Source organism: Schistocerca nitens, chromosome 3 (assembly GCF_023898315.1).
Source record: "Schistocerca nitens isolate TAMUIC-IGC-003100 chromosome 3, iqSchNite1.1, whole genome shotgun sequence".
Classification (NCBI taxonomy): domain Eukaryota; kingdom Metazoa; phylum Arthropoda; class Insecta; order Orthoptera; family Acrididae; genus Schistocerca; species Schistocerca nitens.
The window spans coordinates 247,094,343-247,106,425 of NC_064616.1; the positions used below are offsets into that span (position 1 = coordinate 247,094,343).

General features: G+C 41.0%; 1 protein-coding gene across 7 annotated transcripts in view; it reads right to left on the reverse strand.

Annotated features, from left to right (window-relative positions):
- Positions 1-3,982: 3,982 nt before the first annotated feature.
- LOC126248205 (peroxisome biogenesis factor 10-like) overlaps positions 3,983-12,083 on the reverse strand; it is a 120,370-nt gene continuing 112,269 nt past the window's right edge. For 6 of the 7 annotated variants that reach the window (XM_049949011.1, XM_049949015.1, XM_049949017.1 and 3 more), the window contains one exon: positions 3,983-4,481. In XM_049949011.1, the coding sequence (XP_049804968.1) occupies positions 4,131-4,481 (351 nt within the window). In that variant the 3' untranslated portion in view covers positions 3,983-4,130. The remainder of the gene's footprint in view (positions 4,482-12,083) is intronic. The other variant, XM_049949018.1, reaches the window with a different exon arrangement.

Consider the following 12,083-nt stretch of genomic DNA (forward strand, 5'->3'; position numbering starts at 1 on the left):
AATGCCAGTATTCATAATCATAGCAGTGAAGTAAAGTATACATCAGTCCTACATCCTCATTGCACACTGTCATTCGTTATTACAATGCAATGTTGTATTATATCAAACTTTGATTTCTCCTACTATTGAAGAGACACTCATCCACTAATAATGGGCAGACGTTGTTGTTGTTGTTGTTGTTGTTGTTGTGGTCTTCAGTCCAGAGATTGGTTTGATGCAGCTCTCCATGCTACTCTATCCTGTGCAAGCTGCTTCATCTCCCAGTACCTACTGCAGCCTACATCCTTCTGAATCTGCTTAGTATATTCATCTCTTGGTCTCCCTCTACGATTTTTACCCTCCACACTGCCCTCCAATACTAAATTGGTGATCCCTCGATGTCTCAGAACATGTCCTACCAACCGATCCCTTCTCCTAGTCAAGTTCTGCCACACGCTCCTCTTCTCCCCAATTCTATTCAATACCTCCTCATTACTTATGTGATCTACCCATCTAATCTTCAGCATTCTTCTGTAGCACCACATTTTGAAAGCTTCTATTCTCTTCTTGTCTAAGCTATTTATCGTCCACATTTCACTTCCATACATCGCTACACTCCATATAAATACTTTCAGAAACGACTTCCTGACACTTAAATCTATACTCGATGTTAACAAATTTTTCTTCTTCAGAAACGCTTTCCTTGCTATTGCCAGTCTAAATTTTATATCCTCTCTACTTCGACCATCATCAGTTATTTTGCTCCCCAAATAGCAAAACTCCTTTACTACTTTAAGTGTCTCATTTTCTAATCTAATTCCCTCAGCATCACCCGACTTAATTCGACTACATTCCATTATCCTCATTTTGCTTTTGTTGATGTTCATCTTATACCCTCCTTTCAAGACACTGTCCATTCCGTTCAACTTTTCTTCCAAGTCCTTTGCTGTCTCTGACAGAATTACAATGTCATCAGTGAACCTCAAAGTTTTTATTTCTTCTCCATGGATTTTAATACCTACTCCGAACTTTTCTTTTGTTTCCTGTATTGCTTGCTCAATATACAGATTGAATAACATTGGGGATAGGCTACAACCCTGTTTCACCCCCTTCCAAACCACTGCTTCCCTTTCATACCCCTCGACTCTTATAACTGCCATCTGCTTTCTGTACAAATTGTAAATAGCCTTTCACTCTCTGTATTTTACCCCTACCGCCTTCAGAATTTGAAAGAGAGTATTCCAATCAACATTGTCAAAAGCTTCCTCTAAGTCTACAAATGCTAGAAATGTAGGTTTGCCTTTCCTTAATCTATTTTCTAAGATAAATCATAGGGTCAGTATTGCCTCACGTGTCCCAATATTTCTACGGAATCCAAACTGATCTTCCCCGAGGTCAGCTTCTATCAGTTTTTCCATTCGTCTGTAAAGAATTCGCGTTAGTATGTTGCAGCTGTGACTTATTAAACTGATAGTTCGGTAATTTTCACATCTGTCAATACCTGCTTTCTTTGGGATTGGGATTATTATATTCTTCTTGAAGTCTGTGGGTATTAATATTATCTATACCATCTTTTTACTGCAAAGAGCAGATGCCATTTTCAAAAAGGTGTTATGGCCACACTGTTGTGACTTGCCGATCTTTCAAATTGCTGCCGCGCAGTTACGCGCATCCTCTACATGCCGCGCTGTCTGCCAGCCATGCAGCAGCAGCGCCACCTAAGCGGCCAGCCAGCCAGCGGCCGCTAGACTCGGACTCAGTTATGATTTGACTGTTAAAATGTACACACGTGTTTACTTGATCTGTGACTTTCATGTACTGCGTCGTCCTTGAAATATATTTGTTCAACTTGAAGTTATAACACACAAAAGCAGCATGGAAGGTTCTTCACAAATCACCATTCACCATCATTTCTACTATCAACTATCACTGAACAAATCTGTTTCACAATACTAAATGTTATAAGGGGCTGCTTCTGTCTACTCCAAAAAGCTAAATATTAAGTTTAGAACATTCAAAATCACACAGTCTGACAACATTTTAACATGGTCACAATTTCTCTTTGTCTCTCTCTTGTGTTTTATAATGATGTAAGCCATTATTTTTTGCACATACAATCAAGCTAGTCATGCAGTCACTATACCCTAGTATCTTTCAACTTCTATATACACTCCTGGAAATGGAAAAAAGAACACATTGACACCGGTGTGTCAGACCCACCATACTTGCTCCGGACACTGCAAGAGGGCTGTACAAGCAATGATCACACGCACGGCACAGCGGACACACCAGGAACCGCGGTGTTGGCCGTCGAATGGCGCTAGCTGCGCAGCATTTGTGCACCGCTGCCGTCAGTGTCAGCCAGTTTGCCGTGGCATACGGAGCTCCATCGCAGTCTTTAACACTGGTAGCATGCCGCGACAGTGTGGACGTGAACCGTATGTGCAGTTGACGGACTTTGAGCGAGGGCGTATAGTGGGCATGCGGGAGGCCGGGTGGACGTACCGCCGAATTGCTCAACACGTGGGGCGTGAGGTCTCCACAGTACATCGATGTTGTCGCCAGTGGTCGGCGGAAGATGCACGTGCCCGTCGACCTGGGACCAGACCGCAGCGACGCACGCCAAGACCGTAGGATCCTACGCAGTGCCGTAGGGGACCGCACCGCCACTTCCCAGCAAATTAGGGACACTGTTGCTCCTGGGGTATCGGCGAGGACCATTCGCAACCGTCTCCATGAAGCTGGGCTACGGTCCCGCACACCGTTAGGCCGTCTTCCGCTCACGCCCCAACATCGTGCAGCCCGCCTCCAGTGGTGTCGCGACAGGCGTGAATGGAGGGACGAATGGAGACGTGTCGTCTTCAGCGATGAGAGTCGCTTCTGCCTTGGTGCCAATGATGGTTGTATGCGTGTTTGGCGCCGTGCAGGTGAGCGCCACAATCAGGACTGCATACGACCGAGGCATACAGGGCCAACACCCGGCATCATGGTGTGGGGAGCGATCTCCTACACTGGCCGTACACCACTGGTGATCGTCGAGGGGACACTGAATAGTGCACGGTACATCCAAACCGTCATCGAACCCATCGTTCTACCATTCCTAGACCGGCAAGGGAACTTGCTGTTCCAACAGGACAATGCACGTCCGCATGTATCCCGTGCCACCCAACGTGCTCTAGAAGGTGTAAGTCAACTACCCTGGCCAGAAAGATCTCCGGATCTGTCCCCCATTGAGCATGTTTGGGACTGGATGAAGCGTCGTCTCACGCAGTCTGCACGTCCAGCACGAACGCTGGTCCAACTGAGGCGCCAGGTGGAAATGGCATGGCAAGCCGTTCCACAGGACTACATCCAGCATCTCTACGATCGTCTCCATGGGAGAATAGCAGCCTGCATTGCTGCGAAAGGTGGATATACACTGTACTAGTGCCGACATTGTGCATGCTCTGTTGCCTGTGTCTATGTGCCTGTGGTTCTGTCAGTGTGATCATGTGATGTATCTGACCCCAGGAATGTGTCAATAAAGTTTCTCCTTCCTGGGACAATGAATTCACGGTGTTCTTATTTCAATTTCCAGGAGTGTATTTATATTATATGTTTATTACCTTATAAATACAAAAAACATTTTTTTTTTAATTTTAAATTCATCGCATTAATGTGATCTTAGTAAATGACTGTTTGTAAAATGATACTTTCATATAGCATTCATTTAAAAAAATGATGATCATTCCACTTGGGACCTGTGGAAGGTACATTAGCTTACTTGTTTCAGTTGTAAATATTTGTCAAGTATTATTGTTTTTCTGACATGTTCTACATCCTGGAGGACCTTCTCACTACGGATCAATTGGAATGAAAGTCAATCTAATCTAATCTAATCATCAATCCACTATGCTGAAATTTTAGGGAGAGTGGATTAATGTTTACAGCTTTTATGACTAACAGAGAACAGGGGTTATTCAGGTGATATACTTCCAGGAAGCAAAGAACTGAAAAACTGGATGTTTAATTTTAATTATAAACAGCTTTTTCCATGTACAGAAGGAAGTGGACTAGAAACATATGTAATCTCATCACAGCACAATCACTATGAATGGCATTGTTTATAAACTGTCAATCCTCAATAATTAAAGAAGTAATCAAATTTTAGCTCATGGAAAATTCTGTAGCATTATCACTCTGTTAGGAGTTACCACATCTTTGCATACAGGGCACTGTTCCTGTGATTTCAGCCACTCCAAAATACAGGACCAACAAAACACATGACCACATGTTGTTGTTGATGGACTGGCTAATTCTTCCAAGCATAATGAACAAGTATGTCCTTTAATTCTTTGGATATTAGTAGAATACTGTGTTTTTTCTTCTGAATGTGAAAACTCATGTAAAAGTTTTCTATATCCGTGATACAATGCAAGTAATAAGTATGTAACAGATGAAATTAACACTGCTTTGAATACGGTATCTGTGCTGTGATCTTTGATCCAGTGGTGATGAAGAACCTAAAAAAAGAAAAGGAAACAATTAGTTGTATAATTTACCCTTTCACTTAAGATTCACTAAATTCTCAATATTTATAACTAAAATTTTCTTTTTAGAAGTAGTGCTTCAAATCTGAGCACTGACTTATATTTGTTTTTTGTGTGTTATTTTACAGTACAATTAATATGACTTATTCTACAAATACAAAAATTTATGCAAACAGACTACACTGGCTTGTAAATTTAATTTTGCACTTTCTTTATACAGCCACTATGCATTTTGGAGAAATGTAGCACAATAACTGTCAATTAATTTTAAAATTAATGTAACATATTGGTCTTGTATATATAATTTTCTAATTTGAAAAAATAAAAATAAATGTACACTGTAATTATACCTCCATCATCAGCTGGATTTATTTTATACTTAACATAGCATGTATGTTGATGTTAGGTTCATAATATTCCGAAAAAAAATTTCATGATATCATACACTAGAAAATTTAGAAATGTGTACACATAAAACCAACATCTATGTTATGTTAATTTACAAATAAATTCACCTGGTGATGTAGGTGTAATTAACTGCCATTCATAGTGGAAATATAAATGATAAGACAAACACTTGTAGGCTTCATCTACATCTACATCGGCATACACACTCCCAGCTACATATGTGTACGTATTCTGCAAGCCAGCATACAAAGTATGGCAGAGCCTATTTTGTATCACAGTTACTCATCCTCCTTCCTGTACACTTACTGACTGAACAAGGTGAAAAATGACTGCCCATATTCTTAAATACGAGCAATGATTTCTCTTATCTTGCTTTTGTGGTTCTTATGTAAGATTTATGTTGAAATTTCCTGGCAGATTAAAACTGTGTGCCGGACTGAGACTCTAACTCGGGACATTTGCCTTTCGCGGGCAAGCGCTCTACCAACTGAGCTAATCAAGCATGACTCACAACCCGTCCTCACAGCTTCAATTCTACCAGTACCTCGTCTCCTACTGTCCAAACTTCACAGAAGCTCTTTTGCGAACCATGCAGAACTAGCACTCCTGGAAGAAAGGCTAAGCCATGTCTCCACCATATCCTTTCTTCCATTAGTGCTAGTTCTGCAAGGTTCGCAGAAGAGCTCCTGTGATGTTTGGAAAATAGGAGATGACGTACTGGCAGTATTGAAGCTGTGAGAACGGGTCGTGAGTCGTGCTTGGGTAGCTCAGTTGGTAGAGCGCTTGCCCATGAAAGACAAAGGTCCCAAGTTTGAGTCTCGGTCCAGCACACAGTTTTAATTTGCCAAGAAGTTTCATATCCTTTCTTCCATTAGTGCTAGTTCTGCAAGGTTCGCAGAAGAGCTCCTGTGATGTTTGGAAAATAGGAGATGACGTACTGGCAGTATTGAAGCTGTGAGAACGGGTCGTGAGTCGTGCTTGGGTAGCTCAGTTGGTAGAGCGCTTGCCCATGAAAGACAAAGGTCCCAAGTTTGAGTCTTGGTCCAGCACACAGTTTTAATTTGCCAAGAAGTTTCATATCAGCGCACACTCCGTTGCAGTGTGAAAATCTCATTCAAGGTGTATGTTGCTGGAAGTATAATTGTTCTGTAGGTTTTTTTTTTTTTTTAAATGGCAGTTCTCTAAGCCTTCTCAGCAGGATTGCCAAGAAGAACATCATCTTCCCTCCAGGGATCTTATTTATGTTCATGGAGCACTTTCATAATACTTGTGGCATGACTGGACTTAGCGGCATACCTCTGAATTGCTTCAATTTCATCCTTTAATCTGACCTGGTGAAGACCCAAAACACTCGAGCAGAACTTGACAGTGTTGTGCAGAAGTGTTATAAATGAGCTACGTTTTCCCAGAGTTCTCGCAATAAACCAATGTCAACTTTCCACCTTCGATACAACCAACTTTTCATGCTTGTTTCATTTCATGTTGCTTTATAACATTATGCCTAGATATTTAATTAACACAACTGTGTGAACAAGCACACCACTAATTACATAACTGAAATTATGCTATCAGTACTGCTATTTATTTATTGTAACATAATATAATAGTCTTTTTATACTACAAAACGAAATCACAACCGCAAATGTTATGGAATCCCACACTACAAAAAATCGTTACTGGCAGATTAATGCTCAATATAGTAGACAGAGAAGCAGGAACTGTTGAAAATAAATTAATGACTGTGGATTCTATCAAATTCTTGGGATATTTTTAGTGAAAAAATGATCATGGTCTTCACCCACAACCTACTTAGCAAACATGTTAAACAGTCTTGCACTTAAAATGACAATTTAGCTCTACACAAGTGACATGGCCACAAGAAAAGTTGTTTATCACAACTACTTTAGTCCATTGTATGATATGGAATATCTTTTGAGAGAATGCAAGTAGTGTGTATAAAATATTATTACTTAAAAAAAAAGCACACAATTATAGGAAATATGAGTAACAGTAAGCCTAAGAATTTTTGTCAACCACTATTTAAGCATCCAACTATTTTAATTATCATGTGTATTTACAAGACACATCTGAAAGAACAGACACCACATATGTAATTAAAGTAAAGATAACCAATTGATCACTTCAGTGTGGATGCATACCATGCTTAAACTCTTACGGGAATCAACAAGTAATGAGAATAATGGGCAAGCGGCACTACATCAGTAGTGTGTGGATAAGTAGAGATTTGGGTCTGATAGGAGATGGGCTAGGATAGTCCTTGCAGTTGTGATGACCACTGTGTGGTTGGTGCACGATCAGCATATCTGCCTAGTAAGCAGGAGACCCGGGTCTGAATCCCAGCCTGGCATAAATTTTCAAATTTCCCCATTGATTTAAATCAATGCCCACTGGAAGCTAATGTCATTAATTCCTTTGTGTCTTGAAAGTTATTTAAAATTTTCCTCTCTATGCCCAAACTCCACAGTATGTGCCCACAAAAATTTACAATACATTAAAAGTGACAAACTTTTATAGTATGGAAGTAGGTTTACTGAAAGATAAATCTTTGTAAAAAAAACTTAGTAAAAAACTGTTACTATTTGGTCATGGAACTTTTAAATTATGATACAGCTATATTTGGATAGTGACATGGTATACTTGTACAAGTGGTTGTAAATTAAGATTAATTTAGGTTTTTTAACCTATGTGTACGTCTCTGTTACATTATTTATACTGATGAGTCTCCTACATAGTAAATCAATATATAATACATGATGGAAGTACATATTTTTTCTCTACAGCAATACAGACCGGAAAATGAACATGTACTGCAATATGTCTCCATGTCATATTATTATATACTTGGAGACTACAAATTCATGAAGTACTTAGAGAGGCGACTGCCAAACAAAATATGTGTCAGATGGATGGAGGGGATGGGGTGGTGTGTGTGTGTGGGGGGGGGGGGGGGAGGGGGAGGGAGAGAGAGAGAGAGAGAGAGAGAGAGAGAGAAAATAGAGGGGGGAGATGGGGGGGGGGGTGGATACATTAATTGTTCATGAAAAGCTAGGAATTAACTGTAAGGGACAATATATACCTGAATCCAAATGCTGGAATGGAAATAAATGATGGAATGCACAACCACAGAAAAAACTGAAAACGGACAGGCGTCTTCTTCCAGAATTCAGTTTGGAAAGAGAGAAGGGAAGGGCTCGTGAATAAATGCTTAGAAAAAGAATGCATGTAAACAATCTATACTACTATAGAAAGATAAATTGTCATTTAATATTGTTACCAAAAATCTCAAAAAGTTATTGATTGATTTAGTTCAAATTTTTACGTCATACTCTAATAAACGTTCAGATAAACATACAGTACAGGTACACATTTTTTTAAATATATGTGATATTAGAAATAAATAGACAATAATATAGAAAGAGGACACATCATTAGCAAAAATCTCAAAAAGTTTGTGACCCATTTACTTTAAGTTTTCACATGATTTTTAATTTTAATTTTTTTCCCCCTCTCCCAGCTTAAATCAGTTCCGCAGGGACTTCTGGGCATTGCAGAGGGGAGTTGTAAAAAAATCACACAAAATTAGCAAAAGGAATCACTCATGGATTCCAAAGTGCTACAAGTAGTCCATCTAGCACAATGACTGTGCATAGGAAGTTAAAAAGAATGGGTTACAATGACCGAGCGAATCCTCATAAACCGCACATTTCTGTAGTCAGTGCTAAGAGTCACTAGAGATGGTGCAAAGAGTGGCATCACAGGACAGCAGATGACTGAAAATGAGTGATTTGGATGGATGAATAGTGCTATATCCTGTGGCAATCAAGTGAAAGGGTTTGCATTTTGCGAATGCCTGGAGAACATTACATGGCATCAGGTGTAGTGCCAACAGTGAAGTAGAAAGGATGGCATCAGGTGTAGTGCCAACAGTGAAGTAGAAAGGAGGTGATGTTATGGTATGGAGTGATTTTCATGGTTATGGTGTGGTCCCCTATTGCACTTAAGAAGATGCTAAATGTGCAAGGATATTAAGACATTTTATAGCATTGTGTACTGTGTACAACAGAGAAACAGTTTAGGGGCAATGAATCTTTGCATCAGCATTACAATGCATCCCATCATAAATCAGAATCTTCAAGGCAATTGTTTGTGGATAGTAGCTGTGGCCGAGCGGTTCTAGGCACTTCAGTCCTGAACCACGCTGCTGCTACGGTCGCAGTTTCAAATCCTGCCTTGGGCATGGAGGTGTGTGATGTCCTTATGTCAGTTACGTTTAAGTAGTTCTAAGTCTAGGGGACTGATGACCTCAGATGTTAAGTCTCATAGTGCTTAGAGTCATTTGAACCCTTTTTTTTTCCTTTTGTGGACAGTAACATTCCTGAAATAGACTGGCCTGCCCAGAGTCCCAACCTGAACACAACTGAACACCTTCAGTATGAATTAGAACACTGACCTCACACCAGACCACAGCATCCAATATCACTACCTTAGTATCCCTGGCAGCAGACATACATATGGTCTGGATCTTGCAACAGAGTAGTGAGGAAAACTACCATGAACAGCACGTGCAGAGCATCATATGAGCAAAATCACTAATCCAGATGTTTTTTGCTGGATATTGTTAGACTGACAGGTAATAATATTGTCAGTCCAGCTGATAAGGCCATCTTATTATTGCCCACCAGCATGCGGTTGTACAAAATCATACAAAATTTGAAGCTCTCTGCCAAGCATGAAAAACTTAACTTTGTGAAACTCTGTCAGTTGCTCAAGCAGTATTTTTGGCACAAACCCATGAGGTGTTGGTATGATTGCAGTTTACCAGCACCACAACCACACTCGTCAGTCACATGCTACCTGGATCACTAACCTGCAAAGTATCTCTTGCAAGTCTCAGTTTCAGAGACCTCAATGTACTACCATATACTAACTAGGGTAATGATTGTCCAATTAGCACCCGACTCTGAGGTCTGAGGTCCAAACTAGGGCATTGGCCTTGTCTGATGTTTCCTTAAATAAAGTTGCCCAGATTGCTGAACCACATGAACTTATGGCAATGGCAAGGGACATACTTTCCAACAACTGGCAGGTGGTAAAGTTGGATACATGTGGTAAACAGCCCCTAGTGCCCCAAGAGGTCAGTCAAGTGACCTTTCCTTCCACTGAGCCACTGTATGATGACAGCTTAAACAACTTGAGAGCAGTAATGTCTTGGTGCTGACCATCTTCACATGTGGCAAGTTTTGGAGGTATAAGTAAGTTGAAGAGCCACGTTCCTTGCTTGTAACATTTTTCAGTCTCTTTGTCTCACTCCCCTTCTACATCTGTTTCCATTCAATGGGCAAATTATCGATCCTGTTCCAATTGTAATTGGTGCATGTTAGACAGGACTGCCTGTACATAGATGCCACGTGTGGGTTATGCCAGAAAGTAAGCCATTTCATTTGGCACCAGTTTGTGACAGTTGGCGAGCTGCAGATCAGTCATCAGAGTCCCCACTGCTTTCCCTGGGCTCAGAGACTGTGTAATATACTCCACAAGCATCATCCCAGTGTATTCTGCTTATGTTGGCCATCGATAGGCAGCTGATTGAGATCCAAGTAGCCACAGGGAAAATGGTGAGCCTAATTAACTTAGACACGTACAAGCCCTTGAGCTGCCCTGCATTGCCATGACCACTACATCAGTTGGTATCTTACAGTAAACAGTGTATTCCATTGCAAGAGTAATTCTTCATCTCACCATGTTATAAGAATGTGGAACGGCAACTTACGCTGTTGGTGGTAAAGTAACTGTTGGTGCAAAATATTTTTTTTGGCTGGATGCCTTTTCCACTTTTGGGTTGCAGATCATTGACAAAGTCCACTTATTGTCCCAACCGGTTCCCCTTCCATGATTTGGACTCTTTACTATGGTAGTATGACCAGCTGTTTGAAAATGCCTTGGGTCAGACAAAGTGCCGAGGCCATGTCTCCCTTAAGCTGTCAGCAATACCTAAATTTTGTCACCCCCACTGCATTCCCTTCACCATTTGTGATAAGATCATGACCAAGTTGCAGCATTGGTAGGAACTCTGTGTCATTTCTGCTGTTTCGTATAGTGTAGGGGCCACCCCTTTGGTAGTGAATCAGAAGCCAGACTGCACCATGTGCCTTTGCAGCAATTTTAAACAATGATCAATGCGCAATGTGTTGTGGACTCATGTCCCATTCTGTGTCTGGAGGAGTTGTTGGTGAAGTTGTCAGGGAACCAGCATTTTCCCCATGTTGACTTTTGTGCCACATGCCTGCATTTCCCACTGGATACATTTCTCAGCATTTCTTGGTGTTCAACACCCCATTTGGCCTCTACCACTGTTTGCCCTTATCTGTTTGCACTTTGGAGTTTTGTCTGGCCCACGAATTTATGGAAGGTATTTCGAGCTTCTGATTTAGGAGATCCCTTGTTGTGTCAACTACCTTGATGACATCTGGGTCACAGGTTCCATGTGAAACGAGCATTTGCGGAATCTACAGTCGGTTTTCCAATGCCTTCTGAGGAATGGCCCTTCTTACAAGTTGGAATAATGTAGTCCTTTTGCTGTGAAGGTGTAGTTTTTGGAACATGTGCTTAGCAAAGATGGCCTCATCCCTACTAACGAACACGTCACATTCATAGTCAACCTGCCAGCACCCAAACCAAACCTGAAGGACCTCCAGTCCTTTTTGAGCAAGATTTCTTATTATGATAAGTTCATTCACCAGCATGTACACATCTGCCAACATCCCCTTTAACCAACTTCACTAAAAAGGCTCAGACGCATGTGGTCTGCAGACTTTAAATGATCTTTTCAGTCTCTCAAACAGTGTTTTTGATCCACTCCCTGTTTTGTGTCCTGCCTGGAAGGAGACGCGTGGGTCTGTTCCTGTAAACTGAATGGGTAGGCCGAATGTAGGAAGTGAGTAGGAGCAGGAAAAGGTGAAAATCTCTCTGTACTGCTCCTATAAATGGTTTTACTATATCACAATATTAACTGAATACATAATAACATGAATACCTAACTTTGCACTGAGGAGCACGTAGGTGCGAAGCCAGATGTATTAAGTTACACAGCTACAAGTAGTGGTTCGCCCACTATGAAATAGAAACATGTTGCTAGGTCTTCTCCTC